The 20770-nt window shown below is 43.7% G+C and overlaps 1 protein-coding gene across 5 annotated transcripts in view; it reads right to left on the bottom strand.

Annotated features, from left to right (window-relative positions):
- ENOX1 (ecto-NOX disulfide-thiol exchanger 1) overlaps positions 1-20770 on the bottom strand; it is a 661896-nt gene that overhangs the window by 105563 nt on the left and 535563 nt on the right. For all 5 annotated transcript variants that reach the window (XM_030200535.1, XM_030200539.1, XM_030200536.1 and 2 more), the window contains exon 11: positions 18020-18137. In XM_030200535.1, the coding sequence (XP_030056395.1) occupies positions 18020-18137 (118 nt within the window). The remainder of the gene's footprint in view (positions 1-18019; positions 18138-20770) is intronic.

Here is a 20770-nt window from a genome sequence, read left to right as displayed (position 1 = left end):
CAGCCTCCTCCGCTCCCGATTCCCGGCGCTATTTAAATTTACCTTCCTTTTAAATTTACCTCTGTCCGGCAGCGCAGCGTCAGTGAAGGAGGCGGCGCTACTGAGTCCCGACGTCTCTAGCCTTCCCCCTTCCCTTCGCTCAGTGTTCCGCCTTCTTTTGACGTTAAGGAAATGACGTCAGAAGAAGGTGGGCCCCTGAATGAAGGGAAGGCTAGAGACGTCGGGACTCGGAAGTGCCGCCTCCTTCACTGACGCTGCGCTGCCGGAAGGAGGTAAATTTAAAAGAAACAAAAAAAGGGATCTGGGGGGGAGGCAAGGGCGGGCGGGCAGTTGGGACATGGGAGCGGGAGGGCAGGGGAGAGAGGAGCATGGATGGGAGGGCAGGGTTCATGGAAGGGAGAGAGGGAAATTGCTGGATAGGGATGAATGGAGGGGGCAGGGGACAGATGAGCATGGATGGATGGGAGGGTAGGACTCAGGGAGAGAGGGGCATTGCTGGATAGGGATGAATGGAGGGGGCAGGGGCCAGATGGGCATGGATGGATATGGATGGGACTGGGCAGGGCTCAGGGAGAGAGGGAAATTGCTGGATAGGGATGAATGGAGGGGGCAGGGGACAGATGAGCATGGATGGATGGGAGGGTAGGACTCAGGGAGAGAGGGGCATTGCTGGATAGGGATGAATGGAGGAGGTCGGGGGGGCCAGATGGGCATGGATGGATATGGATGGGACTGGGCAGGGCCCAGGGAGAGAGGATTAATTGCTGGATATGGAGGGGAGGAAGGAGAATTGCTGGATAGGGACAGATGGAGGAGGGAAGGGGAGAGAGGAACAAGGATAGACATGGATGGGAGGGCAGGGCCCAGGGGGAGAGGATTTACAGATGGTAGACAGAACACATAAGGACACAGGAGGATGGTGGACATGGTGAGAGAAAAAATATCAAATGGAAAGAAGACACTGCATAAAACAGAAGACACCGGGACCAAAGCGAATAGAAAAACTAAATGATCAGACAACAAAGGTAGAAAAAAGTATTTTATTCAGAATTTATTAATTGGAATATGTCAGATTTTGGAAATGTGCATCTGTGGTATTTTGCATGTAAGTTTCAATTTTTCTAGTATTGCTGCATGCTGAGTCTGACTTCTTGAGGTAACTTTCTAGTTCAGTATTTTGCCTTCATATCTGTTGTGTCATGTGTTTTTCATGTGTGATCAAGGTGCAATATCCTGCTAGTGAGTAGTATTTGCAGCCCTTTTTGTTTTTTTTCACAAGGTAGTATATTGGTATTTTAGAGCCTGGTGTAATTACAGTTCTGCCTTTCCACGCATAAGGTTGTAGCTTGTCCTGTCCTTGGATTTAGTGCTGTTATAGTTTGGTAAGGTTATGAGTGTGTTTTTGCACAAGTTTGTGTATAGTGTTTTGCAGTGGCCCGGGGTTATGAGAATTGGAACTACTAATTGTAGTGGACTTGAACTGAATAATTTCTGGTGAGGGGGGTTTTCATGATAGCATTGTGCTTATTATTTCAATCAGTTTTTCTGTACAAATTTAGCTTCATTTGTCTTTATTTGAAATTTCATAAATAAAAAATGTTCTAAAAATGTAATAATCAATTGGGTGGAGCTGGGGTGGGGGCGGGGCCCCACCAAATTGGTCTGCATAGGGCCCTGCACTTGCTAAGACCGGCCCTGCACAGCGGACAAAAGGTACGTCTTTCTTTTCTTCAGGAAATGGTCATGGGGTACGTGAAGCACTTGCCACATGGCCATTTTGGGGGTTGGGAGTCCTTACCGCCACGTGAGGGCTCCCACGCTAACTCGGCAGTAACTGGGCAGCACGCAGCACTGCCTGATTACCACTGGTTACACACCGGCGCTACAAAAATAAAAATATTTTTGTAGTGCTGGATATGAAGGCATGCTGTGGGTGGGAACTACCATTGGGCTGCTGTGGTAGCCTGGCGTTACTTCCTTTTTATACTGTGTATATTGTAAACGGGTACCTCTCTTGTGCAGCCAAGGATAGAACAATCTCCTCCAGCCACAGGCTCCCGGTACAGTGAAGAAACAGATGTCCACCAGAAACTTCAATCTTAAGGACTTTTATTCCATGCAGGTTTCTAGTACACAGTTCCGATAGCAGCATAGCACATACCAGGATTCAATACAGGCTTACAGGCTTCAGTCTGGGCTCTTTATCCAGGGCACAATAAACAGTAATTCAATTCCCCAGACAAACAGTTCTTTCAGTTCATCATCACAGTTCAGTCACCCAGTAGCAGTTTCTACCTTCTATCCTTTTTACCTTCAGGAGAGTTCAATATTTTAGGGACTCCTTCTACCCAAGGGTTTTCCCCTGCATCAGCTTCACGGTGAATTCAATACTTTTGGGACTTCCTCTCACCGAAGGAATCTCAGCCTGCTTCAGTACTTTAGGGACCTCCCTGCCTAAGGATTTTCAGCCTGCAACTGCTTCTCTCCTTCTGCTTCTCTCTCCTGAACTGAACTCAACTGCTAGGACTCCTTCCCACCTGCCTAATCAATCCCTGGCTTCAGCTACCACCACCAATTATTCTCCTTCCAATAGCTTCCTCACACCCAAACCAGCAGAGTTGAGCATTAGACTAATGAGACCAATGATGAGTTCCTGCACACAGGGTTTCCTAACTCTCTTTCCGCCTAGCGGCAGCCACTCTACACAACCTGCCAGCTTACACCCATGTCTTCCCTGATTGCAGCTAGGAGTCCAGTCCGGGTTCTTCATCTCACTCTCTGGCTCCTTGCCTGCAATGCCTTCTGGGACTTGTATTTCAGACTGAAACTGCCTTAACCCAGCTATCCTGGAGGTGACTTTATCACAATATACAACTAATAAATAATGACATATTAGGGTATGTTTACTAAGCACGCAATTATGGAATGCACTACCAAAGGCCATCAAAACAACGCACGACTTGGTAACCTTCCGGAAATTACTAAAGACTAACCTGTTCAAAAAGACATCATAATGATCCTTCATAAGTGACCTGATATCAAAACCCGACCAGACCAAGTTATCTGAACTCTTTTTTTTTTATCTGTTTACCTAAATCACCTTGTCACCAATGAATGTTATGGATCACCCTTGATCTCTAATGCCTGAAATGAACTGTATATCTACTTACTTATAACTTATTTTTATCATTTTCTGTACTTGAAATATAATAATACTTTGTATTTCTCATTCCGGAAATGGCGATCGCCATTACGGCATAGTGTGAGCCACATTGAGCCTGCAAATAGGTGGGAAAATGTGGGATACAAATGCAACAAATAAATAAATAAGGCATTTTAGCGTTTTTAACACACCTTTAAAGTTAAGGTGCATTAAACGGAACGTCGATACATTTCTATAGGCACGTTAGCATTTAATGAGCCTACAGCACGCCTTTGTAAACACAGGTGATTGAGTGGTTTAATATCCTCAAAACACAGAATAAAAACAATACGTATCACTTTCCTCCCACCATTACAATCATACCTCCCAAATGTACAAATACAAAATGAAGCCTCAAAACCAGGGATAACTAGTTTCCTCACTAAGATCTTGAGGTAACTCATTTCACTAACAGGCCCTGTATAACTAAAATTAGTGTCCCTGGTTGAGTAAAGTGAAGAGTCTAGATGGTGTATACCATTGGAGCCGACTCTGTGGGTGCTGTGGGTGCTTGAGCACCCCCAATATTGAGAAAATTCCTTGTATGTGTCCAGCGAGGGGTTATTTCCATTGGGCTTAGCACCCCCAATAATTTTGAAAAGTTGGCTCCTATGGTGTATACCATTTGATTCTATCAGCTAAATAAGATAGTTCACCTTGGATATGCCACACAAAGAACTTTACAGTGAATTCTGCTGGTCACCGGTAACTAGTGCAAAAGTTCCAGCCAAAGGCTGCACGACCCTATTGTTTATCTCCCTTCAACAACTTAGATAATGCTGATGCACAATGCACTGGCACCGTTAAATCTGACAAGTAACTTGCATAGCCATGCTGGTTTTAACACTAGTTAATATATAGACCACACAGAGGGGCGTTTTCGAAAGGAATGTCCAAGTTTTGATGAGGGCGTCCTCCCAAAACGTCCCCATCCAGGGGCGGGGAAACCCGTATTTTTGAAACAAGATGGATGTCCATCTTTCGTTTCGATAATAAGGTCAGGGACGACCAAATCCTGAAATTTGGTCGTCCTTAGAGATGGTCATCCCTAGACTTGGTAGTTTCTGATTTTCGGCGATAATCGAAACCAAGGACGTCCATCTCAGAAACAACCAAATGCAAGCCATTTGGTCATGGGAGGAGCCAGCATTTGTAGTGCACTGGTCCCCCTGACATGCCAGGGCACCAACCGGGCACCCTATGGGGCACTGCAGTGGACTTCAGAAATTGCTCCCAGGTACACAGCTCCCTTATCTTGTGTGCTGAGCCCCCCAAACCCCTCCTAAAACCCACTACCCACAACTGTACACCACTACCATAGCCCTTATGGATGAAGGGGGGCACCTAGATGTGGGTACAGTGGGTTTCTGGTGGGTTTTGGAGGGCTCTCTGTTTCCTCCACAAGCGTAACAGGTAGGAGGGATGGGCCTGGGTCCGCCTGCCTGAAGTGCACTGCACACAGTAAAACTACTCCAGGGATCTGCATATTGCTGTGATGGACCTGAGTATGACATCTGAGGCTGGCATAGATGCTGGCAATCAATATTGTTAAAGATGTTTTTGATGGTGGGAGGGGGTTAGTGACCATTGGGGGAGTAAGGGGAGGCCATCCCCGATTCTCTCCGGTGGTCATCTGGTCATTTCGGGCACCTTTTTGTGTCTTGGTCGTAAGAAAAATACGACCAGGTAAAGTCATCCAAGTGTTTCTTTCGATTATGGGTCGAGGACGTTCTAGTGTTAGGCACGCCCAAGTTCCGCCTTCACTATGTCTCCGATACACCCTCTTGAACTTTGGCCGTCCCTGTGACGGAAAGCAGTTGGGGACGTCCAAAATCGGCTTTTAATTATACCGATTTGGACGACCCTGTGAGAAGGACGCCCATCTTCCAATTTATGTCCAAAGATGGGCGTCCTTCTCTTTCGAAAATGAGCCCAACAGTGATCTTCAAAAGCCTTCTTACTGGAAAGCTTTAAAATGATTGGGGTTGATATTCAGCTCACAGTGGTCAGTGGTTTTTAAGCCGCTAAGAGTAGCGGGCAGAATTAACCCAGATATTCAATGCCAGGCTGTGTCCAGATACCAGCACTGAATATCTGGGGTCAGCCGCCAGTTATATGCAAATGTTGGCCAATATTCAGAGATGGCACTTGCACAGCTAAGTGGGCAAAAACAGGGCCACCTTTTGCATGGTCCTAAGTGTCTAGTTAACTATGCAAGCACCAATATTACATATGGCTGCCAACTCCTTCCTGACTCCACCCACAGACCGCACTGGCACTATAGGGGAAGTGCCACAGCGGTCAGAACTGATATCCAATGGTACTGTCCCTTTAAGTGATACTAAATATCACCAGCCGGAATGCTGAGCATGATTTAAATGCCCGCATAAACCACATTGAATATTGACCCCCTAATTTCTTTTATTCTGCAGAGTGCATCTGGGTATTATTTCAAAGAATTTTATAAACTACATTTTAATTCTAACAACATACTGTTAATTTTACCCAGGCAAAAGCTGGAAAACATATTTTAACACCTTGTCAAAGTGAGAGATGAAAAGTATTGATACAGTGACACCAAATAAAATGTAAATTTAGACCGCTGTCACAAGTGGCTGCTTAGTTTTGTGAAGACATCGGGTTGCTATAGCATTTCTCCATAGCAACTTTGCATCTTATTATACAAATAATCCTGTAGTGTCCCAAAAGCCTTCTAAAAAAAAAAACACCTCAGAATTAAATCTATTCTCATACTGTATGTAATGATCCTGCATAAAATCACATCAGTATGAAACAGCCAGAAAATATAAACTAGCAACAGCATTTCTGGCAGAGGAAAAACATCAAAGAATCACAGGTGCTATCACATTACATTGAGTAATGTTGCCATGCTCTTAAATATGAAACTGGTACAAATCTACAATATTTTCCTCTAGAGCCTGATAGACCAAGAAATTTTTTCCACAGATGCAAAGAAGGAAATCTCTTGAGCAGCGTGTTTTTTCTAGTGAAAAAGGTGCCAGTACTCAAATGCCAGGCCTCCCTTCAGGGATGGAGTTATCACGGAGGGACCCACCCCACAATACCCAGGCCCCCTGCAAATAGTCACAGAATCTATGACAAGGCAGAATTGGTGTGTAGAGCCTGAGCTCTTTCATTAAAACTTGGGGACCATAGGTCAATTTTAGCAGACAATGGAAAAGGTGCCGGTACTCAGTACCCCCAAGTACCCCCTCAAAAATAGTCCTGCTCTTGAGGGACATCTAGTCCTCAGTTTGGAAATCAATTAGATTTTTTTTTTGGCACAGGTTCATGAAAACTTTGCTGTGCACCATAAGGGTGTTAATAAATCCTAATAAATAAATAAAAAGGTTCAGCTCTTTGTATTCTTTCCAACTCAACAAATGTTGGAAAGAATTATACTAACGGTCTCACCCTACAGTTGCCAATCATACAACACATTCAGGGGTCCTTTTACTAAGCTGCGTGAGTGTCTACACGTGCCCAACACACGCCAAAATGGAGTTACCACCCAACTACAGCGTGGCTCTTGCGGTAATTTCATTTTTGGTGCGCGCCCGATACGCGGGTCTGAAAAATATTTTTTATTTTCAGGCATGCGTAATGGACACGCGCCAAGTGGCATTTGGTGTGTATTGGCATTGGATGGCTTCCTAAAGAAAAAGTCCATAGACCATTATTAAATGGACTTTGGGAAAATCCACTATTTCTGGGATAAGCAGTATAGAATGTTTTGTACTTTTTTGGGATCTTGCCAGGTATTTGTGACCTGGATTGGCCACTGTTGGAAACAGGATGCTGGGCTTGATGGACTGTTGGTCTTTCCCAGTATAGCAATACTTATGTACTTATGTAGGTCATTACCGCTCGGTTACCACATGAGTCTTTACCACTAGGTCAATGGCTGGCGGTAAGTTCTCAGACCATAGGCGCCCGGTATTGGAAGCTTGCAGCGACGGTGGTGTGCTAATTCTTCGGGGCAGTCTTGCCTGCCTGCCTGCCTGCCCGCCCCGCTGCCAGCGCTGATTCCCCCGCTGGCGAGAGGGTTCATGTCATTTTTAATGTGTATAAATTCACCTTTGATTGCATTTGGTTATCCAAGTTTAATGTATCCAATCCACATTGTTTTCTTACTTTGTGTAGACATGAGAATTCATTTACATATTGTCATTTATTTATATGTACATCATTTTTATACAAGCACACCAATTTTTGTCTTTACATATTTCTAAAATATGGAAGGTTTTATTTTATTCTTTGATGAATTTAAATGTTTTATTTTCTTAAAAATTGAATCATCCGTCTAAATTCATCTTCATATGTATTTATCCATTCATTCTTAAATGCATCTATTTTATTATGCTTTTTTAATTTGTCATTATTATATATTTTTTTATATAATAACATTTAAAATTATAAAATGAACTTTAAATATTTAAACGTATATATATGTTGTCTACTTTTATATTGTTTTTATAATTTATGTATTCAAAATTTGATTATAGACTCCTGATGCAGGCCTAACGGCTGAAACACGACGTTGTGTCGATACTTTACACCTCAATAAACATCTTTATTTTTATATATCCTTTCAGTCTTTGGAATCCTTGGTCGTCCTTCCACGAACACATTTACAGGTCATTTACGACTGTATCAACGTGATGCAATTTTAGAAACTTCTCAAAACATGGTTGTTTGTGGCAGCGCTTTATTGAGTTTTGAAATGCTATGCCTTCTTAAATATCCTGAATTGAATTGTGATTTTATATGAAAGTGTTGCTTGTTTGTATGTTAAGTTTTGTATAATATGATTGTATGTGTCTTTTGTAAACCACTTACCCCCACTGTTTATTAAGCCGTGCGCTAATGCCACGCGGCTTAGTAAACGGGGGGGGGGGGGAGGTTAGTTAATTAGGCGGTATATACGTTTTTAAAATAAAATAAATAATAAATAATGTCTGTCTATCTGTCTGGAGGCAGAATAAAAAACAGCTCTCTGAAAATGGAATGGAATGGGATGAAACTTAGCTTGATGAAAAACAAGTAAAAAGACACAATGAGTTTTAAATTGGGCAAAATTGGATTAAGGGTTCCAGAGAAATAAGCTCCTCCCACCATCACTAACAAATGGACCTTTGCATTTCTATTGGAAAAGGAGTTTCAGCTTCTGTGGCAATTAGAGAAAAGGGCAAAGCACTTTGAAAGGTGCCCCTACCCCTCCCCCACACACACATACTACCCAATGTACAAAACCTACCCCCCACAACTACACAACTGGTTGACTCTTTCAAACACCTTGACGCAGTTTTTGACTCCATGCTTTCTTTTCAGTCCCAAATCTTCTCAGTTATCCGCTCCTGTTTTTATTCTTTGCATCTTGTTTGTTCTACCCGACCTTATTTAGATGACATTAGTTGTGCTACCCCAGTGGTTCCCAAACCTGGTCCTGGAGGCACCCCAACCAGTCAGGTTTTAGGATATCAACAATGAATATTCATGAGGGAGATTTGTATGCACTGCCTCCACTGTATGCAAATCTCTCTTATGAATATTCATTGTGGATATCCTGAAAACCTGACTGGCTGGGTTACCTCCAGAACCAGGTTTGGGAACCACTATGCTACCCTGTTGTATGCTCTGGTTGCAACAAAATTGGACTACTGTAATATAGTCTACACTAGTGTACCTGAAATTACTCTGAAGAATCTCCAGACAATACAAAACACTTCTGTTCATATTCTTTCCTTTTGTTTGTACACCACTTTGATTCTAACCCTGAAAGGTGGTATACCAAATACCTAACAAACATAAACATATATCCCACCACACAAACTGCCTCATTCCCCAAAACCACCCACTCCACGCAACTGCCCACCACTCTGCATATTGCCTCCACACCCATAAACTATCCCCCCACTCCGCAAACTGCCCTATTCTCAAAAACTACTCCCTGCAATTGCCCCACCAACCCAAACTGTCCCATCCCTTAAAACTACACCTGCAAACTGCCCCAATTCAAAACACTAATCCTCAACTACCCCATCACCATGTAAACTACCCCACTTCCAAAAGCTACCCACCACAAACTGCTCCCACCCCAAATACAAACCCTCTACAACTGCCCCATCATCCTGAAACTTCTCTATACCCCAAAACAACCCTACCCGCAAATGATACAATAGCCCATAAAATGGCCCAACTCCAAAAACTAGCCCCCCTACAACTACTCCACCCGCAAATCTAGTCACAGACATACACAGACAGACAGACAGACATACACACATGTATTTACTTGTAGAGTGGTTGAAAAGAATTCCATGAACCATGCTCTGCATGCTTTCTCCACTTGTTAGCAATGTACATAATTTTCGTGGATTCTACATATAAAAGTTTCACTGTATGCAAAATATGCTAAATAAAGGCTTGGCTTTTCAGTTTTATAGACCACTTTTTTCCCCCAAAAGGGGACTCAAAATGGTTTACTTCATAAACAAAACATATAACACAAAAAACTGACAAAGCACATCGCCCATTTACTAGGGAAATGGGACTTGATATACTGCCTTTCTGAGGTTTTTGCAACTAAATTCAAAGCGGTTTACATATATTCAGGTACTTATTTTTTTTGTACCAGGAGCAATGGAGGGTTAAGTGACTTGCCCAGAGTCACAAGGAGCTGCAGTGGGAATTGAACTCAGTTCCCCAGGATCAAAGTCCACTGCACTAACCACTAGATTAGTGCATGCTGGACCCCTTTTACAAACTGGCGGTAAGCCAAACGCGGGCTTTCCAGTTGCTAAAAAGGAAGTACTGCCGGGCTACCCTGGCAGTAGTTCCCACCTCCAGCGCGCATCATATCCAGTGTGTACCCTGCGGTAATTGGGCAGTGCTGCACGCTGCCCTTGTAACAGCTGGGTTAGTGCGGGAGCTCTTACCGCCACCTTAGTGGGTGGTGGTAAGTGCTCCAACCTGAAATGGCCAAGTGGCAAGTGCTTCACTTGAAATGCAGCCATTTCCTGAAAAAAAGAAAGACCTTAATTTTACCCTCTGCGGTAAAAGAGGGCCTCGGAACACATCAAAAACATGCGCTGATGCCAGCGCAGGTCCCCTTTTCCCACAGCTTCGTAAAAGAGGCCTGCTATTTGCAGCACAGCTCATAGGAATAAAATAGGTCGTGTTGCAGAAAATAGGCAGTAAACACTAAAATGCGCTTACCACAACTTAAAAGGGCTTAGCGCAGGATGCACTGAGGTGTCTCGTGGTAATTTTGCACTCTGTGCACGCACACCATGCACTAAAAAAAAAAAAAAGATTGCTATGGGAGATAATGGCAGCCATTTTGAGATTTGGAACCAGCATGGGCAGGAGCAATCCCCAGTTGCTCCTGCCCATGCTGGCTCCAAACTCAAAACGGCTGCCGCGATCTCCTGTGGCAGTCACACGAGGCTGCCGTGGGAAGTCGTACCAGCCATTTTGACAGCAAATCCCCTGACTGGGTTGTGGCCCTCAAGGACCATGGTTGCTCACCCCTAATTTAGATTTGATTTGTTGGACTTAAAAAAAATTCTGGTTTTCATAGATTTTTTACACTGAAACTTGTATGTTGCCTCTTGTTAACAAATTACAAACTGCTCTGTATAAAAAAAAGTTCCAGTTATATTAATGAAGCTTTTGATTTAGTTAATCATGATCTGCTATTGCTTAAGCTTGATTTTGTTGGAATCTCAAGTTCAGTAATGTCTTGCTTTTCCTCATTTCGGTGAAACAGAAGTTAAACTGTTACTTTTAGATTGTAAGCTCTATTGAGCAGAGACTGTCTCTCTATGTCAGGTGTTCAGCGCTGCGTGCGTCTGGTAGCGCTATACAAATGTTAATAATAATAATAAACAACAAGCTGAAACATCATCTGCCTGGTCCCCTGGGTGTGGTGTGCACAGGGGTTCCCCTTGATCCCCAATTCTGTTTAATTTTTTTTTCAGCTCACCCTCACCACTAAGCCTCATCCATCATTAGCCCATCAAGCCCAATCATTACTACCTTCCGCGATAATGTCTTCATTTATGTACTGCATCTTTTCCTGTATGATTTTCTTTATACAACGTCACCTTATCTGTAATATAGCCTAATGGCACTGTCACCTCTACAACCTTGTAACCATCTACTCATAGCACTGCCATTTCTGTGACCTGTAACCATCTATCTTTGTAAACCACATAGAATCAGACTTCTCTGGATTATGTGGGATATAAATGCTGTTATAAATAAATAAATAAATGATGTGATATTCTCAACCTGGGTATGGCAAGGGAGTCTCAGGCCCTTGGCTCTCAGGCTTTGCCCCCTCTTTCTTCCTCTCTGCTACCATGACATACCCTTGCTTTAAATTCCTTTTCCTCTCTCCAAGGATGCAGTGCTAATGAGACCAGCTGAAGGCCTGATGACTTATCAGATTCCTACAGCTCTGCTTAGCCCTGCTTCCTTGGCTATAGGCTATCTGGCCTTTTGGGAGTTGTAGTACAAACCCTCTTTAAACTTGCCTGAATTTGAATAGAGAATATTTCCCTGCTGTCTCTGATTTCCTGCTTAACTTGACTGTACACCACAAACGCCAAGATAATGCATCTAAGAACAGGTATATAACATACAAAAATACCCTCAAAGTCTATATATGGTGTTAAGAATTGCAATTTGCACATGCAATTTAATTGAACAAGCCAATTAGCACTGATAATTGGGTGGTAATAATCAATTATCCACGCTAATTTGCATCAATTAAAATTTACGCATGCATTTTTAGGTGCCGGGATCCATGCGTAAATTTTATATGCGGCTTCAAAAAGGGGGCGAGGCCAAGGGAGGATCACAGGCAGACCAGGGGTGTTCCTTCAATTTATGCCCGCTGTTATAGAATAACTAGTAAAAAAGGCCCATTTCTGTAGGCAAGGAAACGGGCCCTAGGCAGGCAATTCCTCCCCCCCCGCGCTACGGCCCCCTCGCTCCCCCCTTCGGCGAATCCGTCCCCCCCAGACCGCCGAAAACCACCCCCGCCGCCATTGTATACTACCTGTACTGACGGGGGACCCAAACCCCCGACAGCCGAAGTGTTGTTGTGCCCTTCGCGTTCCTTCCTCATCTTCTCTGGAAGTTCCTCTGCGTGCGTCTGACATCAGAGAAGATGAGGAAGGAACGCAAAGGGAACAACAGCACTTCGGCTGTGGGGGGTTTGGGTCCCCCGTCAGCACAGGTAGTACACAACGGCGGCGGGGGGCGGTTTTCGGCGGTTTGGGGGGGGGGCACGAGTTCGCGGAGGGGGGGGGTCAAGGGGGCCGTAGCACAGGGGGTGACAGCTGCGCGTGTTTCCCTACTCCTCCCCTTGCCTTGGAATCAGCTGTCATGACAACCCTGGCCACCTTTCTGGAAAGACTGGATGGGCCATCCTGGCCTTTATCTGCCGCGATTTACTATTTTACTATGGGGCTCATTTTTGAAACAGAAAAATATTTTAAAAAGTGTCATAAAGCACATTTGGACAGATTTCTTCTCAAAACGCTCAAATCGGTATTTTTGAAACCTGTGTTGCAAACATTTATCTATGCATTCCATCTCCAATGTGTCCAATACACAAAGGGGAGTGTCAGCGGCTTTGTGGAAGCAGAATTAGGGTGTGCCTAACACTTGGACATTTTACAACCACAATGAAACAAAATGCAAATGTCAAGGGCAAACATCTAAATGGTTTGGGCTAGACCTGTTTTGAGAATGAATAAGACACAAAAAGGTGCCCTAATTGACCAGATGACCACAAGAGAATCAGGGATGAGCCCCCAATACTCCTCCAGTGGTCACTGACCCCCTCCCACCCCCCCAAAATGTGAACAAAATATATTACACACCAGTCTCTATGAGAGCCTCAGATGTTATAGCCAGGTCTATTAAAGCAGCATGCTGATCCCTGGAGTAGTCTACTGGTCAGTGCAATGCACTATGGAGTGGGGAATTCAGGACCATATCTCCCTCTACCTGTCACATGTGGTGGAAACTGTGACACCCCCCCCCCCCAAAAAAAAAAACCCAACTCATCCACACCCTACAGTACCCACATACAGGTGCCCCCTTCACCCATAAGGGCTATTGTAGTGGTGTACAGTTGGCGGTGGTGGGTTTTGGGGGGAGGAGGGTTCAGCAAACAAGATAAGGAAGCAACAGTGAGATGTGTACCTGGGAGCATTTATATGAGGTCCACAGAAGTGCCCCCCTAGGGTGCCCCATTTCTCTCCTGAGATGTCTGGGGGTCCCAGTCTACTAAAAATGCTGGATTCTAGTTTAGGAATCAACACTGAAGAAAAGATCTTAGAGTCATGTGCTGCAGCTGCCAAAAATGTAAATATAATATTAGAGATTATTTATTTATTTATGCACATTTATACCCCACTTTTTTCCACATGTATGCAGACTCAAAGTGGCTTACAATGTACTGATAAGGCTATCGCCAGACCAGTGGTATACAATTACAATTACTTGAAAGAGGAGAGAAGGAACGGGGTAAGAAGAAAAAGGAAAAGGGTAAGAGAGACTAAAAACGGTCAATGGACATGTTATTAGGAAGGACTGTAGGTAATAGGTGGAATTTCTGAAGTTGGCTTTCTGAGATAGGCTGGTCTTAGGTAGATTCCAGATGCTGAGATGGTTCAGAGTGGCTTGAACAATTATCGGCAAGGCAATCCATGATGGGGAGTGGTTGTAATACCCATCCAGACCAGAAGAAATAAGCATGGCACGATTATAGAAAAAGGAATGGAGAAAAAAAGCTGAGAATATCATTATACTTCTGTATAGGTTCATGGTGTGACTACATCTTGAAAGCTTGTGCAATTCTGGTTTCTTCATCTCATAAAGAATATAACTAAATTCGAAAAGGTTCAGAGAAGGGTGACAAAAAATGATAAAAAGGGAGGAACTAAAGAATGACATGGGGACAGGGACATACGAATAACCACAGGGATGGGGATAGGGACAGAGCTCACAAGGAAGGGATGGGGACAGAGCCTACGGGGTCTGTCCCTGTGTCATTCTGTAATGCAGACAACAATGTTTTGATGTTTTGGAAAAAAAAACAAACAAAAGTGCTGGCCAAAACTGGCAAAACTTGCACAGGGGCTCCTGTGCATTCATGCTACCAGCATGTCTTCTGAGAGGACATTTTCTATTGCAGGAAGGACTGTGGAAGACAGGAGAGCTAGACTGAAACCTGAAATTGTTGATGATTATTATTCATCCACAATAAAAAAAATCGTAACTGTGCTTCATAAGACATATTTCTCCCCCACTAGGGCATACAGAGCAGGTTGTATTTTGTACCCTTTGGTGGATTAGGGTTCCTGGGGGTAGTAGAAGTCAGTTATTGTTGGAATTGGAAGAGTAGAGGGCACCATGGGGAGGGGGGTATTATAGTTGCTCATTGTTATTCTTGTTTTCTATTTGTGATTTATAAACAACAGTTGTAGAGAATATTGTTCCTTTTTATACTTTAATAAAAAGATTTAAATATAAAATCATAAGTGTTTGAGGCATCCACAGGGACAGGGTGGGGACGGGGACAGAGCTCGTAGGGACGGGGCAGGGATGGAGACAGAGCCCACAGGGTCAGGGTGGGGACGGAGCTCGCAGGGACGAGGCAGCCCACAGGAACGGGGCAGGGATGGAGACAGAGACTACGGGGATGGGGAGGGGACAAACTTTCTCCCCATGTCATTCTCTAAATGGAACACCTCTGATGAAGAAAGGCTAAACAGGTTATGTTCAGCTTGGAAAAGAAATGACTGAGAGGGGATATGAGAGAAGTTTACAAAATTAAGGGACCCTTTCACAAAACTGCGCTAAGTACTAATGCATGCTTACCACAGCAAAAACTAGCAAACTGCAGGGCGTGCTGAGGCATCCCACAGTAATTTTGCCATTTGTGAATGCTCCCCATGCGCTAAAAATTAATACTTATTTTTTGGTGTAGGGGCAGAGAGTGGGTGTATTCTGCACTGATCGGTCAGTATAGCCACATTGTTGCACGCTAACCAATTACCAAGTGATTAGCGCGTGAGCCCTTAATACCTACATAATGGGTGGTTGTAAAGTCTCTGGCACTAATCTGTTTTAATGGCCACACGCTAATGGCAAAACTAGTGTGTGGCTATTAATACCAGAAATAGGAATTTAGGCCATTTTACTGTGGTAGTAAAAATGGCCTTAGCACGTGGGGATGACTCACGTAAAGGTGTGCTACGGCCACTTTTTACCACTCTATGAAACCAATAACCAGCAGAGTGAATACAAGTCAAAAAACTATTTTTCATTTGACACATAATTGAGCCATAGAATCTGTTGCCAGAGGATGTGGTCAAGGTGACTAAAATAATAGGATTCAAAAGAGGTTTTGACAAGTTCCTGGAGGAAAAGCCCATGCAATTTATTAGCCACATAGATCTAAAATGAGCTATGAGAAAGTGTATCTACTGCGCTTGGTCTGACTTAGCATGGCCTCTCTTACGTGCTTATATTCAGACAGAAACAAACTGAGGCGGGAGAAGGGGCTGCAGCAATGCAGAGATCATTATACCTGGACAATGAAATGCCTGTGGACCTTTTCCAGAAAATTCCAGGAGAGTTGGTCTGTTTGGCACCAAGCATGGCTACATGACATATGTGTCTGACTTGCTAAACTGTGTTCAAAGAATATTAGTTTTCTAGTTTGGGGTTTTTTTTGGAGGGGGGGGGGGGATGTTGTGTTAAACTCAAATACTAGATTCTTATGAGCCCATACTTAGAGCTGATATATAATTGACAAGTGCATTAGAACCACTGCTACTACTACTAATCATTTCTATAGTGCTACTAGACATATGCAGCGCTGTACACATTATACATTATATGCAGGTACTTTCTCTGTCCCTAGAGGGCTTTTAGTACCTGGGGCAATTGAGGGTTAAGGGGCCCTTTTACAAAGGCATGCCAAAAAGAGTGTGGGTGAATGTATTGGACGCACACTGGACCATTTCTCCACCGCGTCTGGAAAAAATGATTTTTTTTGGGAGGGGGGGGGAGGAGCGGGAAATGGACGTGCAGCAAAATTAAAACCAGCGTGTGTCTATTTACGGCTTGAGACCTTAACGGTACCCACTGACTTAGCGGTAAGGGCTCACGCGTTACCCGTAACCGTCCAGCACGTGCCAACTGCTGATTACCGCCAGGAATGTCCCCGCAGTACAAAATAGAAACTTATTTTTTACCACAGGTTTTCGGCAGGCGCCAAACTCAGAATTACCACCAGGTGCACACACTAGCTGGCAATAATGCTGATTTGACGAGCGCTACATGCGCACACGCCCTTACACGTCTTTGTGAAAGGGCCACTAAGTTACTTGCCCAAGGTCACAGAGAAATGCAGTGAGAATTAAACCCGGGTTGCCAGGATCAAAGTCCGCTGCACTAACCATTAGGCACCTTATTGCTGCTATATGTTTCAAATTTCTTTCTGCACATCTAATATATCTTGGGGCACAGTTGCACTCAATGAAATTGACAATGCAGTTAATATAATTTATAAAATCAGCAATTTTAACAAGTTTGCATTCTGTTTCATATTAAACAGATTTTCTTCTTTCTGCAAAGCAGGAATACAGGTTACATCTACTAATAAAAACATTTTCTCCAGTTTTCCTTACTTATTGGTAAGTTCTTCTGAGATTTAGGATTTCTATGTGTTTACCTCATCTCAGGAATATCATTAGCCTTTCCTTCCTTCTTCACTGACAATTCCCATGAAGCTCAGGCAGGACATCTCTCAACCAAAAGACCGGACGCCTGCTATCCCCCCTGTTTTTTGTTGCCCCTATTGCCCCTATTAAGTTGTGTGTTTGGCATTTCCTGTTACTGTAATTAAGGAGGCAATTCTAGAAAAGGGTGCTTAGTTTGTTTTGGAGTTCACAATGCAGTTCGGGGAGCATCTATCCTATAACAGCATCAGGGTGCCCCGATGCTATTATAAAATGATAGTACAACCCACATCAGCATGCCAAATAGAAAGCATGCAAATTTATGCCTGGTCTACGGCAGATGTTAAGTGGGCTTCCGTATATGTGTCAGTTAACATATGCATCTTATACTAGTTTATAAGCTGTATCTACTATAATAAAACTCACCCTCAACGTTTTGAGGACACTGACGTCAGTGAAGCCAAGCCCTGACTTCCTTCAAAAAGGTTCGAAGGTTCGTGGTGGTGAAGCCACCAAAATCGCTCCGGGCACCGCCCTCGAGGGCGGAGCAATGGCAGAACAACGAAGGGGTTGGCAGGGAGGGAGGCAGGGAGGCGGGGAAATCACTCCAGGCCCCGCCCTCGCATCAAACATCATGCCGTTGGGGGCGGAGCAATGGCAGAACAACGAAGGGGTTGGCCAGGGAGGGGGGTGCTGTTGGCGACGAAAACCTTGCTAGCGCCCGTTTCATTTGCTCTGAAACGGGCCTCTTTTACTAGTATGTTGATAATTAATACGCCTATGATCCACCCATGACCCTCACATGTGTACACCCCATCCTAAAAGCACCCTAGCCACTTACGTGTGCCCTTATAGAATAAGACTTATGGCAAAAGCACATATAAGCGACACCTATTTTGAAGTTATGCGTGCCAAACACATGGAACTGCAGGTGCACCCTATATGAATTGCCCTTCCCCCTTTTTCTTATGCTGTGCTTTAAAAGAGAGTTACAATATTACGTATGCCGTGGAGATCTCTCAATGCTTACCTGATCCGTCTACTCTCAGTTTTTTACTAGGATTATCCTCATTGTCATCATCGGACATTTCCATTTCTTCTTCACGACGAATCCCCATGAGTTGCTCACTATGGGCATTTCTCAACTCCTAAAAGACAACGAAAGCTATGAGAATCTTTTGGAAACTGAGCTTTCTAAATTTTTAAGGCACAATTAGTAGCATAAATTAACAATTCTGCAAAGCAGAGCACATTTCATTAATTTAAATAAACTTTACTGCTTAGTTGAATGATCTGAAACTGAGAAGCTTTTATGTAGATTTACGGTACAAACAGCGATAAACTAACAAAAGGATTGCACTTTTAGGGCCCTCTTTACTAAGGTGCATTAGCGATTTTAGTGCATGCTAAAAATTAGCATGCGCTAATGCTAGAGACACCCATGTATTCCTAAAAACACTAGAATGCCTACAGTGCAGCTTAGTAAACAGGGCCCTTAGTCTTGTAAGACTTCTATAAGAGGCTGTCTTATTTTAAGAGCTAGAATCATACTTCTAACAGGTTTCTTGATTGAACTACCAACAGTATAAAATTACATGTTACTTTGCAAGGAAAATATGGTGCTTATCTTAGAAGTTCTATTAATGTTTTGGATGTTTGAAAATCGGCATTTAGAATCCATATTGCATGGACATCCAAATACTGATTTTATAAAGCCAGAATATGGATGTCTAACACTGCGGTAAGTCTATATCACCGGGGGGAGTGGTCTAGGTGTATTTTGGGCAGGACTAGGGAGGGGTCAAAAGATGGATGTCCCTTTCCAACTGTAGAAGGGGAAGAGGCATCCATGTCCAAAAAGATGGATGTCCGTATTTAGACCTGGTACTTGGCATGTCCAGGTTATACAAAGGTACTCTGATTGAGCAGTTCTCCAGTAAATGGAGATAAAGGAAGTCATAATAGGTATTTTTTTTGTCCCTGGAGTACTCACAAATGGGAAAGAAAAAAGAAACAAAAACTATAAAAAGCTGCAATGAGACTTGAACAAGAAACCTCTGGCACTCTGCTGGCTGCTTTAACCATTAGGCTATTACGCTACATCAATGCCCATGCGGACATTTTATAAGATGGATATCCCTATGCTGCCACACAGAGGTTCATGTCCCTCATTTTGCCCCATTCATAATTTGGACATTTCAGTTTGTAAAATGGATGTTCATGCTGGACATTTCCAACACATGGACGTCCATCTTGCATGTATTTTTGAACAGGCTGTATCCTGTTATAAAATATGTGTGAGATGAAAATTCATTTGTGACATACTGACTTGGACGTCCTTTCTAAAATGCCCCTCCACGTGTCCGGGGTGACTGAAAGTGATGCTATTATTTTGAGGGGACATTACTACATTTAGGAGGTCATCTCAACAACCTATCTAAAGTGGGCCTTCATGGATCCCAAGACAGTTTAGTGTCTGTCCAAAATTAGACCCAAACTGTGACCTACCTTATATTCACGAAGATTCCCAGTTACCTCTAAAAACCTTCATTTTATGCTAATAAGAAGCAGATGGGGGAAGTCTTCCCCATTATAAGAGATCAGGAGCATGCTCATTTCTGAGGCTGCTAAGGAAAATAAATACTTGCAGCAATAGTGAGAAGCCCTCATCCGTGTATACTAGTTCACAATCCATTTTAGGGGGAAAATAAACCCCATCAGCCTTGAATTTTGAAAATGGGCCTTAAACTGAAGCACACCCAGGCTTTCTCATTGATGTCTTGAGAGTGAATTTCTGACAATGTGCAACCTAGTATGAAAACAACGTAGTTTAATAATCAATAAGGGGTCCTTTTATCAAGCTGCGGAAAAAAGGGTCCTGCGCTAGCGATGGGGCTCTTTTTATCGTAGTGGGTAAAAAAGCCCCCAGAACACATGGGCATGCGGTTATAGAACTCTTACCGCACGGTCATGTGGCAGGGAGTCCTTATCGCCACTGTGGTGGTGATAAGGGCTCCCAGGCTAACCCAGCAGTAATCGGGCAGCGCGTGGTGATGCCACTGCTGGGTTATCACTGTGCAGGGCGGGACTACCGCCAGTGGCCACGTTGGGCCGGCAGTAGTCCCGGAAGAGAGAGCAGTAAGCCCGCGTTGGGCTTACTGCCGCTCTGTAAAAGGGCCCCTAAGAAAGTTAAAAGATGAAGGACAAAAATGTGAAAAACTTGGTGAGCCTATAATTAAGACTTCTGAGTCTTACTGAAGTGCAGAGACCCATTGTTACAAAAGGAAAAGGGACAAAAATCTGGGTAATGGTTTACTTCTCACCTCTGGTGCACATAAGGCTAAATGGATTCCAATCACCTCAGTAATGGTGTCAGGTATCTTAGCATGTTGCACAGTGGTTAGTTCAGTTATTCAGTGTAACCCCCTGGTTGTATATGTGAGCTAGGTGGTTGCCTCGTATCTGCCCGGGATGGTAGGAAGGACACACAAAAAATTTATTTGGTGGTATTAGGGCCAAGGCCAACCTTAAGGTTGGAGGGTCGCACGAGCTAAGCATCAGACAGTCCACTCACCCAAGAATCCATACCACACCATAAAGTAACTTAAAAACTGGAACTTTACTGTACTCTCAACCGATAAAGTTCAGGAACAGTGACAACAAACAGTGGAGTGGAGCGACCTGAGAACCTGCAGCTCCTTATGACTCTGGGAAAGTTACTTAGGGGCTTATTTTCAAAGCACTTAGCCTCCCAAAGTTCCATAGAAACGTATGGAACTTT

Source organism: Microcaecilia unicolor, chromosome 4, assembly GCF_901765095.1.
Source record: "Microcaecilia unicolor chromosome 4, aMicUni1.1, whole genome shotgun sequence".
NCBI classification, from domain to species: domain Eukaryota; kingdom Metazoa; phylum Chordata; class Amphibia; order Gymnophiona; family Siphonopidae; genus Microcaecilia; species Microcaecilia unicolor.
The sequence above is the reverse complement of the archived record's forward strand: the minus strand, read 5'-3'. Positions and strand labels throughout refer to the sequence as shown.